We start from the raw sequence: 25,329 nt of genomic DNA on the forward strand, positions 1-25,329 counted from the left end.
CGTTTGCGCTCCTGAATGTGGTAGAGGCTGAAGGTGCATGATTGGCTGAGATCTTTGCCTGATGGCTTTCCTGAGGCTCACTCGTTTCTTCAGCCTTTCTTTCTTTGCATCCAGACTCCATGTGTCTGTCAATACTGCGTTTTTCTCTTGTACAGTCTGTCTGAGACACTGCTGGATGATACAGTATACTGCATTAGAATCGGCTGTCGAATTATGTGTTGTTTTTATGCAGGCTGTGATGTAAATATCAACCCAGTTCTTATTAATATACATTTTCCTGACAAGTATATATTTTGGGCGGGTCAAAAATGTGAATGTGCTATTTATGAATTGTTTGTACACAATTGATTTATATATACAGGACTGCATAAAATACTGGACCTTTTTTTTTTATTATTTTCTTCTTTTAGTGTTTAGCTTTGATTGATGAGGTGGCAAAATTACATAAACAGATTGGCATAAAATATTGCACATAATGTAGCGTTTGCATTAATAGCATGCAGTTTTGTTGCATGTTAGATGGTAGATGTTCAGCGCCCCCTGCCATCCTATATATAAACTACAGTACAGAAGTAGATAGTGTTCATTAATGCACACATATTTAACAGCCATATAGGGAAATTCAGAGATGACTTAAAAATGCTCTGTTTATCTGGATTAATGATTTACAAATATAATTAATTAATACTGGAAATGCACAAAGAATTATATTTTTATTTTCTAAATTACTGATGACATTGCAAATTTGATCATAAAAATGAAAATTTTGTCATTAGGAGTACCTTTTGAAAACAAAAAACATTTATACATTTTTAAATGATACATTAGCAATGTTTTAGCTTCAGAAAAAATCAATATCAAGCGTCATTAAACCTGATTTTCACAACAAATTTGCCTAATTGTTATTAGAGCATTGTAGAATAAAGGAAATATTAGTATTTTACTCAAATACATATCTAACATGCATACATGCATACATACAGTTGAAGTCAGAATTATTAGCACCCCTTTGAATTTTTTATTTCTTTTTTTTCCCAAATTATGTTTAACAGAGCAGGGAAGTTTTCACAGTATGTCTGATAATATTTTTTCTATTGGAGAAAGTCTTATTTTTTATATTTTGGCTAGAATAAAAGCAGTTTTAAATTTTTTTAAACACTATTTTAAGGTCAAAATTATTAGCCCTTTTAAGCTATATATATTTTTTTTAATTATCTACACACAACAAACCATCGTTATAAAATAACTTGCCTAATTACCCTAACCTGCCTAGTTAACCTAATTAACCTAGTTAAGCTTTTAGATGTCATTTTAAGCTGTATAGAAGTGTCTTTAAAATATGAAGTCAAATATTATTTACTGTCATCATGACAAAGATAAAATAAATCAGTTATTAGAAATGAGTTATTAAAACTATTATGTTTAGAAATGTTTTGAAAAATCTGCTCTCCGTTAAACAGAAATTGGGGAAAAATAAAGAGGGGGCTAATTATTTAGGGGGGCTAATAATTCTGACTTGTGTATATATATATATATATATATGTGTGTGTGTGGGTGTGTGTATGTATATTAATGCATTTAGAGAAAAAAAATCTATTATAGATGGATAAATAGACCCACACATACATGCATATTAAGGCTGCGTGATATTGGAAAAATCTGACATTGCGATATTTTGTTTTGCTGCAATATATATTGTGATATGAATATATATTTCACCAGATTATTTGATTTGAATAGCTCTATTTGAAAAAAAAATGTAATTAATTTAGATTGACTGGAATGATCACGTCTTTTTCTTTGCATTGCATCTGCATAAATTATAATCAACTACAAACAAAAATAAATAAACAAGCAGTGCTTTATGGTTTTGTGGGGAGTATACCAGTATTCAAGTGCAGAAATTGAACAATCAAACAAAAAAATGACATGGTCATCATTTTATAAATAATTAAAAATATATATATAATTAAAAAAAAATTTTATTAAATAAAATATCTTTAAAAATAGTTGAATAATGTCTTTAGTATTGTGTCAATCTTCAATAAATAATCAAATCCTGTATTGTGACTATTGCACATCCACACATTGTAAAATCGGTACTCAACGTACTTGCATACTTCAAACATTTATATATATATATATTTATATATATATATATTTTTTTTATTTAGAATATAAATATATATGTTTTTTTCTGGTATGTTATTAATATACAGTATGTGGTACATCGTTTTTGAGCAAAGTATTACAATTTCTGCTTGCCAAGGCACATACTTTCCAAAACGTTTCATTGTACATTTGAAACTATCTAGAATAGAATTGAAGTTGCCGTTTATCCCAAAAATTGCTGTCAGAGACAATAGTTTTAGCGAAATTGCTCTCTAAATATTGTACTAATGGTCTCTCTTTCTTTTGATTCAGGCCATGAACTTGGTAAGTGTGGATTTGAATTGTGCGAATTATTGTTGACTTTTTATTTTTGCTTGGCTTTGCTTGGCTGTCCTGCGCAGGTTCAGCTTACATCCAGCGCTGCCATTATGAAGTCCTGTTCTCTGGCCCTGCGGTCTGCATAGATTGCTCATAATTCTTGTGTCAATAATGTGCCTGGCCGTTTCGCTTTCTGCAGTTTCCATGTCCGTCCGTCTGCTTCGTGATGTACCGCAGAGATCGTAGAGGCTTTTGTAAATTCAAGAAACTTAATTGTGATCCACCACTTATTGTGGTGGTGCTTCCGAGTGGGCCGCAAGCCTTTTTATCATCCACTTTGATTTATTGTGATGCAAAGTGACGTGCTACACGCTCAGCCTCTGGAGAACTGGAATTTCAAGCCGGGCGGATTGTTCAGTTCTGCTTTCCTTTGTGGGCACATGTTTTTAATGCGGCATAATTTAATATCCCTTAAACATGGATGTGTTTGGTGAAAGACTGCACTTAAAGAGAAAGCTAGAAAGGAGTTCAAAAGCCTTTGGCTTTATTTTATATACTCTGAGTCAATATGTTGATGTTGCCCATTATTAGATATCTGTCTTTATTTTGGCTTTTTCCCCTCTACTCTTTGTTATTCGAAACCTCAGACCCTTCTAAAAAATGACTTTGAGATGCTTAGAGACAAACCGTTTGCTCAGGATTCCCCTGAAATAACTGATTGGCAAAATAACAACATGGATTTTTTACAATATAGTCTTTGCAAGGCAGCAGTGAATTGATGTAGTCTTCAAAGATTTTGCATGCGGCTTGTTTTAAACCACTAAACTTAAACCTAAGTTTGTTTTAGTCTTGGGTATGGACTGTGATGTAATATTTTATTTTCATCGACTTACTTGGTAACGAGTTCGATATGTATTTAGAAATTCTCTCATTGCCTGACATTTATTAGATTATGCAGCAGCATTCTAAAATCTCACCAACAGCCATGACATCATCATGTTATTTGCATACTGACTTGTGATTGTTTTTTCCTGACACCTGTCTCCATGTTGTACTAGTGTTGTCACGATACTGGAATTCGATATCAGTCGGTCCTAAAATTTAAAAAACGTCCATTTCCCGCTAACATTTGAGCACTGTTGAGCATGTTCTCACGTTGTGCTCAGCAGAAATGACTGTGATTGGCCGTAAAGGTCATCAGTTCACTGACAGTTCACCTACACCTTTATTTACTTTAAAAAAAAAAAAAAAAAACTAACTAAAAATGTTACCTTCTGAGAACTTCATGACCCTATACATGCAGTATATACTGATAAATTAAAGTCACACCAGACCCGGAAGAACACGCGAATAGACATCCTGTGGCATGATACGTGCGAATGGCATGGCTCGAATGTAACATTTTGCACGTTTCACGTGAATCGCTCGAGTTCAAAAATCTGAACTTAATCGGACATTCACGCCACGTTAACCAATCAGGAGCTTGCTCTTGTGGGGGGTGATTGTGACGTACAGCCTGTTGTTGGTGTCCCGGGGGAAATCCTCCAGCCGACACCGACAACAGTTCATCAAACTGGGCTCGGCTCAGTCAGAAGCACCGCTGAATGCCTCCATCATCCAGGTTCAGTTTCTGGAGGAGTTTATGAGCTCACAGAGCTGGATGCACCTCTGAAAGGATCTAGTGGACTCAGACAAGGCCCTAAACATATCTACGCTGTTTTTCAGCCTTCATAAAGCACATAAACACTTATTTTCTTATTAAGATCCATGTTAGCCATTTAGCAACAAAGCTAGAGTCACCGGGCAGACAAGAGCCCTTCCGATCTCGCGAATCCGCGTCTGTTCTGAAGTGGATTTGACGCACAAATGAAGCTGGGGTTTGACGCGCAAATAAAGAGTAAACTCAAATGTTCACGCAGCTATTTATGCGCGAATAACGCGATTTATCCGCACATTCTGCATCTGGTGTAAACAGCGCTAGTCAACGTGATTACACATTTTAATTCAGCAAATACTTTTTTTTTTTTTTTTTTTTTTTTTTAGTGAATGAATTATTTTATGTAACTCGGGTTACATTGTTAAACTCAATATTATTTAGACTCAAATATTATTACTTATTTTTTTAAGCAATGCATTACTTTATTTGTTACTTATAAAAGTAATATTATTACGTAACTCGAGTTACTTATGCGTTACCCCCAACACTGCTCAAGGACATCAGAGACTTATTTTACATCTTGTTGAAAGCAGGCATTATAGGTGTCAGGAACATCTCTCTCTCATCTACTTGTGATCTGGATTAAAACATCTGAAAGCTAGGTATAAGCAATGTGGATATGTGAAGAAAGCGTATGTGGTAATATAAAAAAAAAAGTTATTACTATTTAGCTGAGTGTGTTTTGTGATGGTGTGTAGTCTGAATAAATGGATGAATAAATTTGACGGTAGTTGGTAGCAAGTTTTAATGAGGGATTTTTTTAAACAATCTTATCGGCTGATCGTTTATTCATTTGAAGCAGATCATTTAGGAAACAGGAAATGCTCTTTAGCTTTGTTTGGAACTTTTTTCTTTATGGAAACAGAAAAAAAGACTACATTTTCTGCTACTCTGGAAAACAACACTCATGCTTTTGTGATATTACTGAACTACTGCTTATCTTACAAATTAATTATTGTATTGAGTGTCAATCTAATGTCATCTCGCAATTTGTTAAAACAACAGTTATGATATCATTAGTTCTGGGCAAAGATTAATGACATCCAAAATACAAGTTTATTTTGACATTAGATTTGAGTATTATACAATATACAGTCTAGTCTGAATTATTCATAACCCTGGCATTTTCTGACTTAAGTTATTTTAATTTATTTATTTTTTGACCAGAATGACATAGGCTTCTCCTAAAAGATAATAAGATGATGTACACGAGGCGTTATTGTGGAAAAATATATTTCCCAGCTTTTATTTATCTTTAAACAAAAGGTGGAGGCAGGATTTGCCAAGGTTATGAATTATTACTGGTATGACTATATATTTCATCTATATGTACACACATACATAAAAACAAAACCATGCAATTAAAAAAATTTTCATAGATATTTACATTTCAATATAGTTTGTATCCTATACATACAGTTGAAGTCAATTATTCGCCCCCCTTTGATTTTTCTTTTTTAAATATTTCTCAAATGATGTCAAACAGAGCAAGGACATTTTCATAGTATGTCTGATAATATTTTTTCTTCTGGGAAAAAAGTCTTATTTGTTTTATTTCGGCTAGAATAAAAGCAGTTTTTATTATTTTTTTTAATGCCATTTTAAGTTCAAAAGCATTAGCCCTTTTAAGCTATATATATTTTTAAGCTATATATATATATATATTATTTTTGTTATATACAATAACTTGCCTAATTACCCTAATCTGCTTAGTTAATCTAATTAGCCTAGTTAAGCCTTTAAATGTCACTTTAAGCTGTATAGAAGTGTCTTAAACAATATCTAGTAAAATATTATATTCTTTTATTATGGCAAAGATAAAATAGATCAGATATTAGAGATGAGTTATTAAAACTATTATGCTTAGAAATGTAAAAAATCTTCTCCCTGTTAAACAGAAATTGGGGAAATAAATAAACAGGTAGGCTAATAATTCAGGGGGGCTAATATAAATATAAATGTATAAATTTAGACCTTTTTATCTATATATAAATTCACATTTTCTCAAATATATGCATGGGTGTGTTTATATGTACAGTTGAAATCAAAGTTATTAGCCTTGTGATTTTTATTTATTTATGTTTTCTAAATATTTCCCAAATGATGTTTAACAAAGCACAGGATTTTTATTTTATTTATTTATTTTTATTTTTATTTTAAATATTTTTTTTTCTTCTTAAGAAAGTCTTATTTGCTCTATTTTGGCTAAAATAAAAGCCATTTAAAAAACAATTTAAAATAATTTTAAGGTCAATATTATCATCCCTCTTAAGCAATAGTTTTTCCGATAGACTACACAACAAACCATCAATATACAATCACTTGCCTAATAACCCAAACCTGCCTAGTTGATCTAATCAACCTAGTTAAGCCTTTAAACTGCACTTTAAGCTGCATACTAGTAAAATATTATTTGCTGTCGTCATGGCAAAGATAAAATAAATCACTCATTCATTCTATTTTCTTCAGCTTAATCTCTTTATTAATCTGGGGTCACCACAGCGGAATGAACTGCTAACTTATCCAGCAAAAGTTTTACACAGCGGATGCCCTTCCAGCTGCAACCCAGTACTGGGAAACATCCATACACACTCATTTACACACATACACCACGGCCAATTTAGTTTCTTCAGTTCACCTATAGCACATGTGTTTGGACTGTGGGGGAAACCAGAGCACCCGGAGGGAACCCACGTCAACACGGGGAGAACAAATAAACTCCACACAGAAATGCCAGCTGACCCAGCCGAGGCTCGAACCAGCGACCCTCTTGCTGTGAGGCGACAGTGCTGATCACTGAGCCACCGTGTCGCCCCTTAAAGTAAATCAGTTATTAAAAATGAGTTATTAAAACTATTATGTTTAGAAATGTGCTGAAAAAAATCTTCTGTCCATTAAAAAAAAATTGGGGGGCTAATAATTCAGAAGGGCTAATAACTCTTACTTCAACTGTACATATTAAATATAGCATATCTCTACCGTGAAGCCTTAAACATCAGCTAAACTGAAACTTTAACACTTTTCTTTTGCTGTCTTGCAAATGCTGGAAATAAAGACCCCCTGTCATTTCCCTTCTTCTGATGCTTTATCTTGCTTTGTCGTAATTCAGCAGGCTGCTTTGCATTAACTACAATTAACAACATGCTTTAGTTTGTCTGTATTTCCCACTGGATTATTGTGCTCACCTGTTTCTCCTCCCTCTCCTCAGGATCAAGCGTCTAAAGACAAGGCTCTCCAGAACATGGCGGCTCTTTCCTCTGCTCAGATTGTGTCTCCGAGTCTCATCAAGACCTCCCTTCCACCTCTTCCACAGTCCCCTTACCCTCCAGCCGCACGGGTACAATTCATTATATAAACATTTACAGAAAAAACTGTTTGGCTAAATGATGTGGTATTTGCAAGGCAGCGCTGAAGTGATGTATTCTTCAAAGAGTTTGCATTGGGTTTGTTCTTACCCTCCAGGCGTGTATTATTCTTTCTAAATAGCCTATGATAGTTTCAGTCTAATATATATGCATGATTCACTCCCCTACAATATCATCCCAGTTCATCTGAATGAACTGTGTGCGGGTATAGCGCGAGCGGATTTAGCAGACATTTATGCATCTTTGCACCTAAAATCCCCAAACGCAGCACTCAGGAACAGATTAAAACAGTTGTTATGTGAACTTGCTGAAGTTAAAAAAGCCTGCAATGCTTGCCCCACCTTTCTGCTCTTCTAATTGGCCGACTGCTCTACAACTGAATGCGAATGATTGGTTAATATCAGCTGTCAATCACTCAGTCAATCCCTTTTGCCTTCAGGAGCTACAACTGCGAAAATGTGAAGCGCTGAAGATGAGAGAATGAAAATAACACTGGCTGATTTACCTACAGTTACTAATAATGGCACATCATGTGATCATGTGCTGAATGTTAATGCACCATTTACACTTTTCCAAGAGTGGATAAAAGACTTCCAGTGGCTTCATGTCCGCTATAAATATGACTAAAGCCATTCACTGTGAAGTCTGTGTGATGGGGTTTGCAGGTAACAGCGTTTCCCACTGAATCTACACATTTTATGCACGAGAGGTGCTGCATAATCCTTCATTTAATCTTCATGATGCTGTCAGCCTTGCAAGCTATATATAACATTTAAAATAGTTAATGAAAAGACCGTTATTGCTATTAGGATGACATGCAAATAATAAGTTATATATCAATATAAATGTAGGCAGGGCGATGGATCGCGATGCCGGCTCAGCATCGTGAAGTTTGTCGGCCATCTGCGATGGACAATGGCATTGTCTTTCTGCTCAACCCTAATAGACGCATATTAACATGTTTCTGTAGTAACTCATATAAACATGTCGACAGAACAGGATTTGCAAAGAAACTGGGATTAAAAGATTCAACTCTGTTCAACTCTCTGTGATTAGCTGCACCTCAAGAATGAGTTTTACAAGTTTAAACATTTTAAAAACATTAGAACATGTTTGTAATGAAGACAGTAAAATATAATTCATAACCACTGGAAGTACCACAGCCGCATAGTGTCAGCGTTTGTGTACTGAAAACTTTGTAACAGCATTTGTGTGTGGCTCATCATTTTAGTAAGGCTTGAATAAACTCCAACACATATAAATTAAATAATCTCACTCTGTTTTTTTTTTTTTAGTAATAAACTGGATCTTTCTGTTTCTGTCACTGACTGCTGTTTATCTGACATAACACAGGACAAACAGACACTAGGACTGCACAAGATGTCATTTCAGCATCGATATCGCAATGTGATCATTCGCAATAGTCACATCGCGAGGATACGCAATATTCTGGAGTCTGCATTATGTCTGGATTATGATTATATAATAAAATAATTAAAATGTTTTTGTAGCCGGTGACTATGTAATAGGGTTTGTTATGTAGGGCAGGGGTCACCAAACTTTCCTGGAGGGCCGGTGTCCTGCAGATTTTACCTCTAATCCTAATCGAACACACCTGAATTAGCTAATCAAGGTCTTACTAGGTATACTTGAAACACCCAGGCAGGTGTGTTGAGGCAAGTTGGAGCTAAACCCTGCAGGGACACTGGCACTCCAGGACAGAGATTGGTGACCCCTGATGCAGGGTTGTAAAAGCATTCAGGCCTAAGAAGTTGTACCGTTTATAAAATGTTTCTTAAAGGGAGAATACGCAGTATTTTACATTTGATTATTTAATTACTGTATACCTGAACACGGTTCAGCTCCTCTGAAAAGAATCATATGCTGTTTATTTAGTTTGTGTCTTTATCTTTATTGTATTTATCTATGCTGGTAGATTTGTTTCTCATATTTTGTGCATATGTGCTCCCCTAGAGAATCACCCCAATCCATCTAAAATAATAAATTCTTTCCAAATGGTTATTAAACTCCTCTTGTTAAATTGTGTTATGTATCAGAAAAAAATATATATTGCGACGTTTAATTTTTCCAATATCGTGCAGCCCAAACAGATAGAGGTGTGAACCTATACTGGTCCCATGGTTCGGTTCGGTTACGATTATCATGCCATCAATTCGGTTCAATTCGATATCTTGGTGCATCACGGTGCAATGACGATACTTTCCATACACACTGTTATATTTTGGGGGGAGGCTATAACAAGCTGTCTGTTTAAACACACAGACACACAGCACCACTCTGTCTTTCATTTAAACACACACATACACAAACATAGACAGCAACAAACACACACACAAACACACTTAAGCCCTTGCAATATTCGTTTAACCTGGGAGAGCTCGCGATAAGCGGAGCAAAAAAAAAAAAAAACGAAAAAAGAAGCACTTTTCTGACGGTCCCTTACTGAGAGCTCCTCTCCGCTCGAGCTCTCTTGGCTAAACTGATGATATTGCAAGGGCTTAAGGGAGCAGTGGTCGTAATGTCGAGCAAAAAAAAAAAGAAAAAGACAGCTGTGAAACATAACCAGCTTTGTCTTTTTGTAGGAAACACACTTTCAGATCTTTTTAGGGTAAGAGGTTTTTGAGTTATTGCCGCTATAACTAAATGTGTCAGGAATATCGAAAACAAATCCAACCTAACTTTAATTTTAATTAACCGCGCTCATTTCTGGCGCCCCCCTGGATGTACAGTGTTTGCCTACACTGCCTATGCCACGGGCTGTTTCTGAGTTGGCTCCTGAGTATTGTGAATACCGGCGCTCACCTCCCTCACAACAGAGCGCATAGGAGATAAATGACGTCAGTCTATAATAACCGGTTATGATTATTACTGAACAGATACCGAATTGTCCGCGTCTGCATCGCAGTGCACCGAAAAAACTATTAATTTTGACACCCCTACTAACAGACACTCGCATGGGAACGGTGGGCGGGGAGTACCAGCTCATTGGCCGGCAGCTAGCTCTCTGCAACTCTCACATGGTCGCCCACTGAAGCTAAGCAGGGCTGTGCCCGGTCAGTACCTGGATGGGAGACCACATGGGAAAGCTAGGTTGCCGGAAGTGGTGTTAGTGAGGCCAGCAGGGGGCGCCCAACCTGCGGTCTGTGTGGGTCCTAATGCCCCAGTATAGTGACGGGGACGCTATACTGCTCAGTGAGCGCGTCTTTCGGATGAGACGTTAAACCGAGGTCCCGACTCTCTGTGGTTGTTAAAAATCCCAGGATGTCCTTCGAAAAGAGTAGGGATTTAACCCCGGCATCCTGGCCAAATCTGCCCACTGGCCTTTGTCCATCATGGCCTCCTAACCATCCCCATATTCAATTGGCTGCATCACTGTCTCCTCTTCACCAATCAGCTGGAGTGTGGTTTGCGGACTGGCGCAAAATGGCTGCCGTCGCGTCATCCAGGTGGATGCTGCACAATGGTGGTGGATGAGGAGATTCCCCCCACTGTGTAAAGCGCTTTGAGTGCCCAGAAAAGCGCTGTATAAATGTAAGGAATTATTATTAATTATTATTATTATTATTATTATTATTATTATTTGCATTTAAAGGCACAGGCTACAAAAACAGCTGTCCTCAGATTCCATAAATGGGCATATTCTGCAATGTATATTAAATAATCTGATGGGCATTTTAAGCTGAAACTTTACAGACACATTCTGGAGACGCAAAAGACTCATCTTTCGTCTTGTAAAATGGGTGAAATAGGAGCCCTTTAAGTCATTTGGTGAAATTTGTATTCATATTGCAGAAAAAAATCATATTGCAATGTCAGATATATTCCAGCCCTACATTAAAGCCCTGATTTACTAAAGTTATGAAGCAAACTGATTGATTGTTTTGTGTTTTTTTTTTTCCCCAGTTCTGGCCGACCCCCATCCCAGGTCAACCTGGACCCTCTCAGGAGTGAGTAACTCATGCATCTACATGTCATGCTTTAATGTGTGTTTCAATGTCTGACACGTTTAATGGATCATGTTTTTATGCATCAGGCTGGTTCTTAAGCACAACCCAGGAAGAAGTCCTGGGCTAGGCCGCACCAGCTACGCGTAAGTTCGCTCCGCAGAGCTTGAAATGATATTTAGCTAGCATTAGCATTTAGCTGGAATGGGAATCAGTTTTCCAGTTATAGTTAATAAGTATGTTAACAGTAGTAGTAGAAGTCAATTGACTGATGTAGACTACCGATTGTAATTAGTGAGGCATAATTCTATAATATTAGGGATTTATTAAAAATGTATAAGTAGTATAATCATTGTATATAATTATATTATAATTATATATTATTAAATAATTTAATGAGTTTGTCATTCATAATCAAATAATAATATTAATAGTACATAAATTAGGCATTATATATATATATATATATATATATATATATATATATATATATATATATATATATATATATATATATATATATATACAATATACACACATATATATTAGGGATGCAACGATTTAGCGATTTCACCATAAATTTAATTCGTCACAATTAATTAATTGTAAAGGCTTCTCAACACCGCGCTTCTTTGTGGAACAAAACTTCTGCAACTAAACAAAGTTATGCCAACTGTGCTTGCACACCGAGCTTGTACATCGAGGCTCACACACTCTGGATAAAAAATGGCTGAGGCTATTAACTAATGGCATGGTACGGTTCGGTACGTTTTTATGGCCATTTCCACTGTCAAAAGGTATCTAAAAGTTAACCGTACCATACTACTTTTTGGGCATGCTTTCGGAAGGGTACCTAGCACAACAAAAAGGTACCAAAAGGCGGAACTAGACACGCAGCTGAATGCTATTGGTTTACAGAGATACGTCACTAGCTTGCGGACAAGCAGGAGAAGGAAAACAAAGGAACCGCCATATTTTAAATGCACAGCTGAGACATTACACTGTAATAATATATACATATAATAATGAGCCATGGTCGATCTGAGCTCAAACAAACCTTGTCGTCATCTTGATGAACAGCCACCAAGCCAAGAAGAAGAGAAGAATCTACCCTGTGCACTCTACTAGTTGTTTATAAGACCGTCTAAAGCGCGAGCGATTTCACATTTCTCGCTGCGCATCTATTTACAAATAATGAACTTCTTGATTTTTGACATGCGTGTAATTATTGACGTGCTTCTGACATCCGATCCTTTCAGAAAGGACAAACGCGAGAGTAAAGCGTGAAAAAGCAAAGGAGAAGTCAGAAAAAACGAAGGTCATGTTTAACTATTACTGTACCATTGGTTCCCTTTTGGCAGTGGAAATGCAAGCCTGATAAAAGTGACCCGTACTGACCCGTAGTGTACCCCTCAGTGGAAATGAGCCTTAAGGGTCGTTCACATATCGCGTCTTTTGCACTCTCAAGTTTCTTATTTTTCAAGGAAGGCGCATGGCTTACACGCACATATTGGTAGCGACGCGTTCACGATTTCCATGCGGACCTAGTTGAAAACATCTCCACTTTTCAGAATGCCCAGAGCACACCGCAAGTCACGTGATGTGAACTGAGCTTCAACTTCATACTTGTATCTAATATACACATTTGTACTCTGGTCCAAAAAAAAAAAAAAAAAAWTATATATATATATATATATATATATATATATATATATATATATATATATATATATATATATATACAAAAGAAAAATACTCAATGATGATCAAAAGTGCCTTTCAGACAGAGGTTTAGCAGCCTTTGACTAGATTTGTTCTCTTTAAAATGGAAATACCTAATTTTTTTATTCTTATAATCATTCTTTATGATTATTTTATGCTGTATTTGCTTACTGAGCAGCAATAAATAACACTTTAAAATATAAGGAGTTTTTATGAGAATTACTAAATTAGTAGTGTTTTAAAATTACGAATGCATAATAGTTGTAATAACCATGAAACCGTGATTATTCCTCAGACTATAATCGTACAACCAAAATCTATAGTCGTCACATCCCTAATATACATATTAAACACCCAGTCAGAATAAGTATGTTATTTTATTTTTCGATATATAATGTTATGTTGAATAAAGATGCATTATTTCACCCATGATTTTGACATTTTATTTTCTCAAAAAATATTTGAAACATTAAAGCAGACACTTTGATTGCATTTATTATTCTCTATTTGGATTTATAGTAAAGTTAGTACACACTTAGTAAATTTACTTTAATAAAAAAAAACTTTAGTAAAAATAATTGTCTCATAAAAGCAATTTTTGATGAATTGAACACATTACAAAGTGAATTTATTCACGTCATTACCACAAACCTCCTTCTAGAACTGAATCAAATTCTAAACATAATTAGTCCTTAATTTTGCAATATAAATTTTTGTATGCTGTTTAACCAATTCCAGTGTCCAACTTTTGGGACCATATTAAACCGCATCATGGGCTCTGTGGTCCTGAGACCAGTGTCTTGAACTTGTGTGTTATCACACACTACTTCTGTCATTCAGCACTTTCACGCTGAAGTAGGTGAACTTACGCTTAGCTGATACGGCCGAAAACAAACTGTTGTGGAGAAAGTGAAGTGTCAAAGTGTGAAATACACCACCTTTAAACCAAAGCAGAAGGGTTCCCACAATCAATATCAGAATATCAGGGGAATATCAGGGAGTCTGTGTTTTATGAGGTCTATGTTTTAACTATAAAGAGTTTTTTACATCACACAGGCCTTGATTTAAATCTATAAAGACATAAAGTTTTTGTTGTAACACAAGTCCTGATTTTAGCTATAAACACCAGCTTTTTTCATCACATGAGCCTTGATTTTAAGCTATAAAGACCAGATTTTTGTTGTAACACAAGTCCTGATTTTAGCAATTAAAAACTGCTTTTTGTTGTGACATAAGCCTTATTTTAGCTATAAAGACCGGCACTTTTCATTGCATAAGCCTTGATCGTAAGCTATTAAGACCAAGTTTTTTGTCGTAACACAAGTCCTGATTTTAACTATAAAAAGCAGCCTTTTCTGTTATGACAAGTCTTATTTTAGCTTTAACAAAACATATTTTCACCTTGATTTTCAAGCTGTTAAAACCCGTTTTTTTGTTGTAACACGAGTTCTGATTTTTTAAACTAAGTTCAGTTTTTTTCATCACATAAGCCTTGATTTTATGCTATAAAGACCAGCATTTTTGTCATGACATAAGCCTTATTTTAGCAATAAAGACCAGCTTTGTTGTTCCACATAAACCTCCACATAAACCTTTTTTTGGCGATAAATACCAGCTTATGATTTTAGCTACACAGACTATTTAATATTTCATGGCTATTTGCCAAACTCATATTTGATATACTGATTTAAATGTATATTGCTAAATGTCTGTAAAAAAATACAGATTTCTATCTCATAACATTTTATTTGTTCAGTTTCATAGTTTTTTGGAAGTCATAGCAGTTTTAGTCAATGTTCATGTTTAAGGATAAATACTGCCCTAGATTAAACACTGTAGTGATTTGTGAGTGAATCGTTCAGTTATTTTGAATTCAGAATTGTTCACATTAATCAGAATGATTCACTTTTCAGTTGAATTTGAGTGATTTGAACAGTGCTGATCTAGAAGTTATGATTGGTGATAAATGTGGGAATCCTGACAGCAGAAAGTTTCACTCCAGTAAATACCTTTAAATAATCAGCCAACACATTTGCACTGATTCTAACAAATCCTGAACACTTTTCAGCATCAAGCCATTCGTAAATCCCTACCCCAACTTGTCAGGACCCGTTCAGTCCACAATATCAGGTAAGCACACCACTGCTTCAGTTCTGTGTGTGCGTGCGTCTGTGTGTTTGTCTGTGTCTATGTGTGTGTCCATTTGTGTGTTTTTTTTTTTTTGTTTGTTTGTGTGTGCAAATATTTGATTGCGTGTGTGCAGTTTTCTGTGATTTGTCTGTGTGCTTTCTGCGTGTGTGTTGGTCCATATGTGCATGCAGGCGTGTGTGTTTTGCATGTTTATTTGTTTGCATTTGTGTGTTTGTTTGTTTGTGTGGGTGAATGTTTGTTTGTGAATGTTTGTTTGTGTGTCTCTTTGTGTGTGTGTGTGTGTGTGTGTGTGTCTGTTTTTGTGCATGTTGATTTGCTTGTGTTTCTGTTTGTCATTTTGTTGTGTGTAGTTGCTTGTATGTATGTATATGTGTGTGTGTATGTGCGCGCATCTTTGTGTGTCTATGCGTGTGTGCGCGTGCATTTGGTCTGTGTGCATGTTTTGTCGCTGTGCGTGTTTGTCTGCGTACATGTGTGTGTGCATTCTTGTGTGCATACGTGCGGTGTGTTTTTGTTTTTGTGTCAGTTGGTGTGTGTGTTTGTTTGTGCGTGCGTGCGTTCGTGTGTGTGTGTGTGTGTGCGTGCGTGCGTGCGTGCGTGCGTGCGTGCGTGCGTGCGTGCGTGCGTGCGTGCGTGCATGCGTGCATGCGTGTGCGTGCGTGTATGAGCGTGAGATTGTGACCGGCGCCCTCTTTTGTGTGTATTCAGCATATGAATCTCTGGCTCCGCCTCCTCCGCCGGTGGCCACAGCAGTGCCCGTGTGGCAGGACCGCACCATCGCCTCCTCCAAGCTGCGTATGCTGGAGTATTCAGCCTTCATGGAGCTGCCGCAGGACCAGGACTCTGTGAGTGGAAAAAAGCGACTGATGAAAATGTGTTTATGCTAGAACAGCAGTGTCCAAACTACACCAGACCTGCTTCAGAAGGGGAACAAGTCAAAAATGCAGGAACAGGACTGGAGTCTGGAGACTTCTGTACTAGAAAATGCCTCTAATTTGCATTAATTAATTGAATTTATTTTTTTAAATTTTAATTGGATTTTATTTTCAATTACATTTTTATTTTATTAATGTATTAATGTATTTTTATTTTTTTTGTTTTGTTTTTAGTTTTTCATTTTATTTTTATGTACATAAGCATCAGAGTAATGAATTTAATTAAAATTAACTCAATAAATACATAATATTTTGGTTTGCTTTCATGTCAAAATATATTGTTAATTGTTTGCAGAATTTAAATAATTAATCAAGCTTTGATTGAAATGTAATTTTTAAATATGTTTGTTTTTTTATATTTAGTTTATTAGAATTAAAATAAGTAAATCTCATTATTTTTATTCAGCTATAAAAATTACCCACTCTGAATGCTAAAATGTGAATGCAATTAATTTTCAGTATGTGTAGTGTCACATTGCTAAAATAGTCCTTTAAAAAAATTTTGTGTGTATAGATTTATTATTATTATTATTATTATTATTGATTAACATTTTATTTTACATTCTTGATTAAAAATGCAAAATTAAAAATAAAAATATTTCATATATATTATTATTATTATTTTTTTTTTTCTTTTTTAAAAAAAAAATTTCGAAGGCATTCGACCGTGTCCCTCGTGGAATTCTGGGGAGGGCGCTCTTGGAGTATGGGGTTAGAGGTGCTCTGTTAAGGGCGGTCTCTTCCCTATATGAACAGAGTAGGAGTTTGGTTCGCATTGCCAGCAATAAGACTCATTTCCAGTGCATGTTGGACTCCAGTAGGGCTGCCCTTTGTCACAAATTTTATAGACAGAATTTTAAAGCACAGCCTTGGGCTGGAGGGTGTCTGGTTCGGGGACCACAGGATCTCATCTCTTATTCACAGTCGATGTTGTTCTGTTGGTTTCATCGAACATGGACCTTCAGCATGCACTAGGGCGGTTTGTTGCCGAGTTTGATGCGGCTGGGATTAGATTTAGAACCTTTAAGTCCAAAGCCATGGTGCTCCACTGGAAAAAAGTGGTTTGCCATCTCCAGGTTGGAGGAAAGTCCTTACCCCAAGTGGAGGAGTTCAGGTATCTTGGGGTTTTGTTCACGAGTGAGAAAAGGTTGGAGCGTGAGATTGACAGACAGATTGGTGCAGCAGTAATGTGGTCAGTGTACCAGTCCGTTGTGGTAAAGAAGGAGCTGAGCCGAAAAGTAAAGCTTTCGATTTACCGGTCAAACTACGTTCCTACTCTCACCCATGGTCATGAGCTTTGGGTTATGACCGAAAGGAAAAGATCTCAGATACAAGCCACCAAAATAAGTTTCTTTCACAGGGTGGCAGGGCGCAACCTTTTAGATAGGGTGAGGAGCTCTGTTACCTGGGAGGAGCTCAGAGTAGAGCCGCTGTTCCTATACATTAAGAGAAGTCAACTGAGGTGGCTCGGGCATCTGTTTCAGATGCCTACCTAGGGAGGTGTTCCAGGCATGTCCCACCTAGAGGAGGCCTCGGGGAAGACCCAGGACACGCTGGAGGGACTATGCGCCTCGGCTGGCCTGGGAACGCCTCGGGATCCCCCTAGAGGAGCTGGAGGAAGTGTCTGGGGTTCTTTCCTAAGACTGCTGCGCCTGCTACCCAGCCCCGGAAAATAAGATGAAAATGAGATGAGATTATGTTAATTACTGGAAGACTTTTATCAACATTCTAACTTATTTAATTTTACATTCTTCACTGATCATTTAGACGTTAGTACTATAGGCTGACTACATTGTATCTGTAGTTCAGAAACATTAACAGTAACATCAGCAAACCTTGAGTTGCATACAGAAATGGGGATTAAATGACACTAGCTCTTCTGACAGTATATTTCCCATTTATTTTTACAGTACAGCAAGCACCTGTTTGTCCACATTGGTCAGACGAACCCGTCGTACAGTGACCCTCTGCTGGAGGCGGTGGACATTCGGCAGATCTACGACAAGTTCCCTGAGAAAAAAGGCGGACTAAAGGAGCTGTACGAGAAGGGCCCGCAAAACGCCTTCTTCCTCGTCAAATTCTGGGTGTGCTTTTATATCTGCTACATATAGGGCTGAACAAGTCATTTGATTAATAGGGGCGTGGCTTTTTGTATTTGTTGCATAGTGCAATCTGCGATTTTATTATGTAAATTATTATATTATATTATATTGTATTGTAATTGTTATATTATATTATTTTATATTATAATTGTTATATTATATTTTATTATATTATATTGTATAATAATTTTTATATTATATTATATTACATTATATTATAGTATATTATAATTGTTAAACTATATTATATTGAATTGTATTTTAATTGTTATATTATTTTATATTATATTATAATTGTTTTATTATATTTTTATATTATATTGTATTATAATTGTTATTTTGTATTATATTAAATTGTATTATAGTATATTATATTATAATTGATAGACTATATTATATTATATTATTATGTTATATTATATTGTATTATAATTGATAGACTATATTATATTATATTATATTATATTATATTATTATGTTATATTATATTGTATTATAATTGGTAGATTATATTATATTATAATTGTTATATTTTTTATATTATATTGTAATATAATTGTTATATTATATTATATTAAATTGTATTATAGTATATTATATTATAATTAATTGACTATATTATATTATATTATTATGTTATATTATATTGTATTATAATTGATAGACTATATTATATTATATTATATTATATTATATTATATTATATTATTATGTTATATTATATTGTATTATAATTGGTAGACTATATTATATTATAATTGTTATATTATATTTTTTATATTATATTATATTATAATTGTTATATAATATTATATTAAATTGTATTATAGTATATTATATTATAATTGATTGACTATATTATAATATATTATTATGTTATATTATATTGTATTATAATTGGTAGACTATATTATATTATATTATATTATAATTGTTATATTATAATTATTATATTATATCATAATTGGTAGACTATATTATTATATTGTATTATATTTTATTATAATTGCTTTATTATATTCTATTATAATTGTTATATTATATTATACAATGTTATGCTATATTATTATTATTATATTATATTATATTATATTATATTATATTATATTATATTATATTATATTATATTATATTATATTATATTATATTATATTATATTATATTATATTATATTATATTGCTATACAGTATGTTGTATTTTACTATTCCGTGCTGAATCTCTTCATCTTTCTGTCAGGCGGATCTGAATAACAGCAGTGTTCAGGACGGACCAGGCTCTTTCTATGGCGTCAGCAGTCAATACAGCAGCTCTGAGAACATGACCATCACCGTCTCCACCAAAGTCTGCTCCTTCGGCAAACAGGTGGTGGAGAAAGTGGAGGTGAGGCTCACATATAATGCTTCTCCATGGACCGTTTCCACATTTACAGGTTTCTCAGCAGCAGTAGTCGTCATAGTTGGTAAACTTTGAGCGCAGTGAACGGGAGAGTACAACAAACAATTTTTTTTACAATCCTACTTGCTGAAATAATAACAAAAACTCCACGAAGGTGTTATCAAGACCCTACACACGATCCTAATTCAGCTTTTTCTACAATTCAGCCAATTATATTTTCAAGGTCAGGAGAGAAGAAAAGGCGGCCGCAGAAGCCTTCACAGCAACATTGACACCTTCAAATGGCGTTAAAAGTGTCACATATTGTATTTATAATGTATAATTCACCCAAAATGTCATTTCTGTCTTCATGTAATGATGTATTCACGGTCGCGAAATCGCACATGAGCTGACGCACTGTTTGTTTACTGCAGAGAAAGTGTTTTTTATATTTATGTAGGCTAGAAAATAATGTCTTGTAATATTTTAATACTTTATATTTATATCCTATATATATTCTTATTATATCCTATATATATATATATATATATATATATATATATATATATATATATATATATATATATATATATATATTCTTAATATTTTGATTCTTTTTCATATGTAAAGATATTTGCGTATTGCTCTACATCTTGTGTGTATTAAGCAGTGTGTAAGCGATGCGCTGGACTAACAGGCTCTGCGCTGGACAATAGACCGGCTTTGTTCTGGTCTATTGAAACATCTATTATAGTGTATTAGGCCCCGTTTACACTAATGCGTTTTCGTTTTAAAACGCATAAGTTTTGCTACGGTTATGCCATCCGTCCACACTACACCGGAGTTTTCGAGCGCCGAAAACTAAGCATTTCGAAAACGCTGGAGAGGCCGTTTTCATTCTAAAACGCTGCTGCTCCGTCTCAGTGTGAATGGAGGAAAACGGAGGCGGAAAACATTCGCCTGTCTGATTGGGGCTTTTCCACAATATTAAGTAGCCTACACACTAGAGGTGTGTACCTATACTGGTCTCACGGTTCGGTTCGGTTACGATTATCATGCCATCGATTCGGTTCAATTCGATATCTCGGTGCATCACGGTGCATTGACGATACTTTCCATATACAGTGTTATATTTTGGGGGGAGGCTATAACATGCTGTCTGTATAAACAGACAGACACACAGTACCACACTGTCTCTCATTCAAACACATTAACAAACATAGACAGCATTAAACAAACACACGCGCACACACACACACACACACACACACAAACACACACACTTAAGCCCTTGCAACAGGGAGAGCTCGCGCTGAGCGGAGCAGAAAAACAAAAAAAAAAAACCCAAAAAATAAGCACTTTTCCGACGGTCCCTTACTGAGAGCTCCTCTCAGCGCGAGCTCTGCCGGCTAAAGTAAACGCAGACTGCGAGGGCTTAAACGGAGCAGTGCTCGTAATGTCGAGCGAAAAGAAAAAAGAAAGACAGCTGTGAAACATAACCAGCTTTGTCTTTCTGTAGGAAACACACTTTAGATCTTTTTAGGGTAAGAGGTTTTTGAGTTATTGCCGTCTATAACTGTGTGTCAGGAAAATCGAAAACAAAACCGACTGAACCGCGCTCATTTCTGGCGCCCCACTGGATATACAGCGCCCTTAGCATTTGCCTATGGTGCCTATGCCACGGGCCTGCCCTGAGTTGGCTGAGTGTTGTAAATACCGGCGCTTACCTCCCTCGCGACAGAGCGCATTGGAGATAAATGACGTCAGTACATAATAACCGGTTATGATTATTACTGAATCGATACCAAATTGTCCGCGTCTGCATCGCGGTGCACAGAAGAAACAATTAATTTTGACACCCCTACTACTCACACACTTCAGTCTCGCATCCTCTCCCTGTAAGTTCAGACTTCGCAAGTTTGATATGGAAAACAGACCCTCAAGGACATGTCCGGTAAATCTTCAGGGAACAGTGTACTGTATAACCTTATTCACATAATCCTGGCTATGTTGTTTCACTTTCTCAACAATAAAATGAAAACATGATTTAAGGAACTGCCTATTTTCATTTTGATATTAACAACTAAACAGACAGCAGAAATGCTGAGGCGTCGTGCTGCATCTTCACTGTATGCATATTTATAATAAAACAGAGCCTATATAACATCACTGCCTCCTTTCATTTTCATTGAAAATACGAAACATACCCTCTGCTTTGCTGAATGTCAGTTTTAATAAACAATAATAGCCATTATGAAAGTATAACACACAATAAGTTTATACATTATAGGAAATAAAGGGAAGTGATCAGTCAATATACAGAATGTACGTGGTTCCATTAATTATTAACTTATCTTTGCGCTCAGCCAAAACACGTTACCTGTGCACAAGTAATCGATTCAAAAGACCAAAGTCAGGGAATATGTGGTTAGATAAAGACAACAAGATTAATTAAATATCACATTTAGCAAATATAGTGAGATTAGATCCAGCAGGAGATGCTTGATGAGCAGTCCGACCAGCACAGCTCTCATCTGGGTAGAAATGCTGCAGCGCTTGCCCGAAAGTGTGTGTGTGTGGTCAAGTGATGTGCGTTTTCAGCATTGTGGTGTGGATGGAGATCAGTTCAGAAATGCTAGGTAAAGCGCTAGTGTGGACGCGGATCGTTTTCATTCTAAAATGCTGTTTTAAAACTAAAACGCTCTAGTGTAAAAGGGGCCTTAGTCTTTAAAACACTATGAGTGAGTAAACATCATTTTTCATTACTAATAATTTTCCTGCCATTTAGCTCTGGGTTCATCTTTTACCCAATAGCAGAACAGCTACTGCTGGAGAGGCGGGGATAAAGATCGTACAGCTCCATCTGATTGGTCAAATTTAGATATACAACCAAATCTGTCAAATAACTGTAATTTATAACGTGTCTGCGATATGTACATTGCAGATACTTTTATCGCGATGACAATGATTTTGCGATTCATTTATTATGCAGCCCTTTTCTCCATGTAAAACTGCATCTGACTGCGTTTTCTGCACTTCCAGACGGAGTACGCTCATGTTGATGGAGGAAAGTGTTTGTATCGCATCCATCGCTCTCCCATGTGCGAATACATGATCAACTTCATCCACAAGCTCAAGCACCTGCCGGAGAAATACATGATGAACAGCGTATTAGAAAACTTCACCATCTTACAGGTCAGATGCCAACCAGTATTTCAGTCCATTTACAAAGCACTCATTTGTAGCTGCATAAAATGAGAAGTACTTGGTGGTCTAGAATAGAATAATTGAATTGAAAAGTTGTCAGATTTTTTTGTCTTTGTAGTTTATGTGAGTCGTGGAGTATATAGTGGATTGCAAAAGTATTCATACCCCTTAAAATTTTTACACATTTTTTCACATTATGACCACAAACATATATATTATTGGAATGTTTTGTGAAAGACCAAAACAAAGTGGCATACAATTGTGAAGTAGAAAGAAAATTATACAGGAGTTTATACTTTATACAGAAGGGATATTTTACGAGTAAAAACTGTGTGCAAAAGTATTCATCCCCCTTTTATCTGAGTACATCCAATTGCCTTCAGAGGTTGCCAGATGATTACGGACTGATCGAATATTAACCTAATGACTAAATAGGGTCCACCTGTGTATATATATATATATATATATATATATATATATATATATATATATATATATATATATATATATATATATATATATATATATATATATATATATACTTTTTATTTATTTCTCTTTTTTTAAGGAAAAAAACAAGGGGAAAAAATACAAATAGTAGATTTAAAAAAAATTAAATTAAATAAATAATACAATAAAACACCAGAACTTAAATGAACGGTTGACAGGGCACAAAATTCCTTACAGGTCACATGAACAAATACATATATAAATCAGATTACACTCTGTAAAGGCATAAGTACAATCCATTTCTCCCAATATTGCAGGTATTTGTCCATTTGTAGTTTTAAAGAAAAAGTCATCCTCTCCATATTCTGAACATTAGATATGATATTCAACCATTCAGATTTTGTAGGGGGTTCCAGTTGTAGCCACTTTCGAGTCACAGTTTTCTTACTGGTTGCTAGGAGTATTTTTAATAAATACTTGTAAATACTACAAATACTATTTACAATACTTGTAAATAAATACTACGTCCTTCCAGTGTGACTGAATGGCTGGGCAACTCCAAAATAAGTGAAAGTGGTTTGCGTATATGAAGTGGTGAAAGAGTATATGAATACTCTTGCAAGCCACTGTAGATGTTTGATTTAGTAAGAAATGAAAAGTATGACAGAGTGGCCCATTTATATGGATACACATTAATAAAATGAGAATGGTTGGTGATATTAACGTCCTGTTTGCGGAACATTAGTATATGTGACGGGGGCAAACTTTTCAAGATAGGTGGTGATCATGGTGGTCATTTTGAAGTCGATTCAATAGGAAGAGGGTCATGTGACACATCAAACTCATTGGGAATTTAACAAGAAAAGCAATGGTGTGCTTGGTTTTAACGTAACTTTATTCTTTCATGAATTATTTACAAGTTTCTGACCACTTATAAAATGTGTTCAATGTGCTGCCCATTGTGTTAGATTGTCAGTGCAACCCTCTTCTCCCACTCTTCACACACTAATAGCAACACCGCAGGAGAAATGCCAGCACAGGCTTCCAGTATCAGTAGTTTCAGGTGCTGCACATCTTGTATCTTCACACCATAGATAACAGATAGTGGAGCCATTCTTCATCAATGGAAACCTCGAGGCCACTGGATATTTGAAATTGCTCCATGATGATGTGTTTCCCTCTTTACGCACTGAAGCTGGCACATCCCTGAGTTTTTCCAGCAGAATGGTGCACCACCACATTATGGGTGTCAGGAGCGAGCGTTCCTAGATGAACAGTTTCCTGAAAGTTGGTTGGTCGTCGTGGGCCAGTTGAATGGCCCCCAAGGTCTCCCGATCTGAACCCCTTAGACTTTTATCTATGGGTTCATCTGAAGACCATTGTGTATGTTGTGAAGATACGAGATGTGCAGCACCTGAAACTATGGATACTGGAAGCCTGTGCTGGCATTTCTCCTGCGGTGTTGCCATCAATGTGTGAAGAGTGGGAAAAAAGGGGGTTGCATTGACAATCCAACACAATGGGCAGCACATTGAGCAGGTTGTATAAGTGATCAGAAACTTGTAAATAACTCATGAAAGATTAAAGTTATGTTAAAACCAAGCGCACCATTGTTTTTCATGTGAAATTCCTTATAGGTTTGATGTGTCACATGACCCTCTTCCTATTGAAAAAGACAAAAGTTGAATCCAAGATGGCCGACTTCAAAATGGCCACCATGGTCACCACCCATCTTGAAAAGTTTGCTCCCTTACATATACTAATGTGCCACAAACAGGACGTTAATATCACCAGCCATTCCCTTTTTTAAAAAGGTGTATCCATATAAATGGCCCACCCTGTATATAAGACAACTGATATGATTCCTAGCAGAGGTGTATCATTCATTTATTGACAATTAATTGAGAAAA

The 25,329-nt window shown here is 35.7% G+C and overlaps 1 protein-coding gene across 9 annotated transcripts in view; it reads left to right on the plus strand.

The window, feature by feature from the left end:
• Nucleotides 1-25,329, plus strand: part of tead3b (TEA domain family member 3 b) — a 97,826-nt gene that overhangs the window by 69,442 nt on the left and 3,055 nt on the right. For 4 of the 9 annotated variants that reach the window (XM_073953416.1, XM_005166146.5, XM_073953415.1 and 1 more), the window contains 7 exon segments: nucleotides 7,356-7,484; nucleotides 11,437-11,480; nucleotides 15,268-15,329; nucleotides 16,059-16,195; nucleotides 18,196-18,369; nucleotides 19,625-19,768; nucleotides 22,805-22,957. In XM_073953416.1, the coding sequence (XP_073809517.1) occupies nucleotides 7,389-7,484; nucleotides 11,437-11,480; nucleotides 15,268-15,329; nucleotides 16,059-16,195; nucleotides 18,196-18,369; nucleotides 19,625-19,768; nucleotides 22,805-22,957 (810 nt within the window). In that variant the 5' untranslated portion in view covers nucleotides 7,356-7,388. 9 annotated transcript variants of the gene reach the window in all.

This window comes from Danio rerio, chromosome 6 (genome assembly GCF_049306965.1).
Source record: "Danio rerio strain Tuebingen ecotype United States chromosome 6, GRCz12tu, whole genome shotgun sequence".
NCBI classification, from domain to species: Eukaryota; Metazoa; Chordata; class Actinopteri; order Cypriniformes; family Danionidae; genus Danio; species Danio rerio.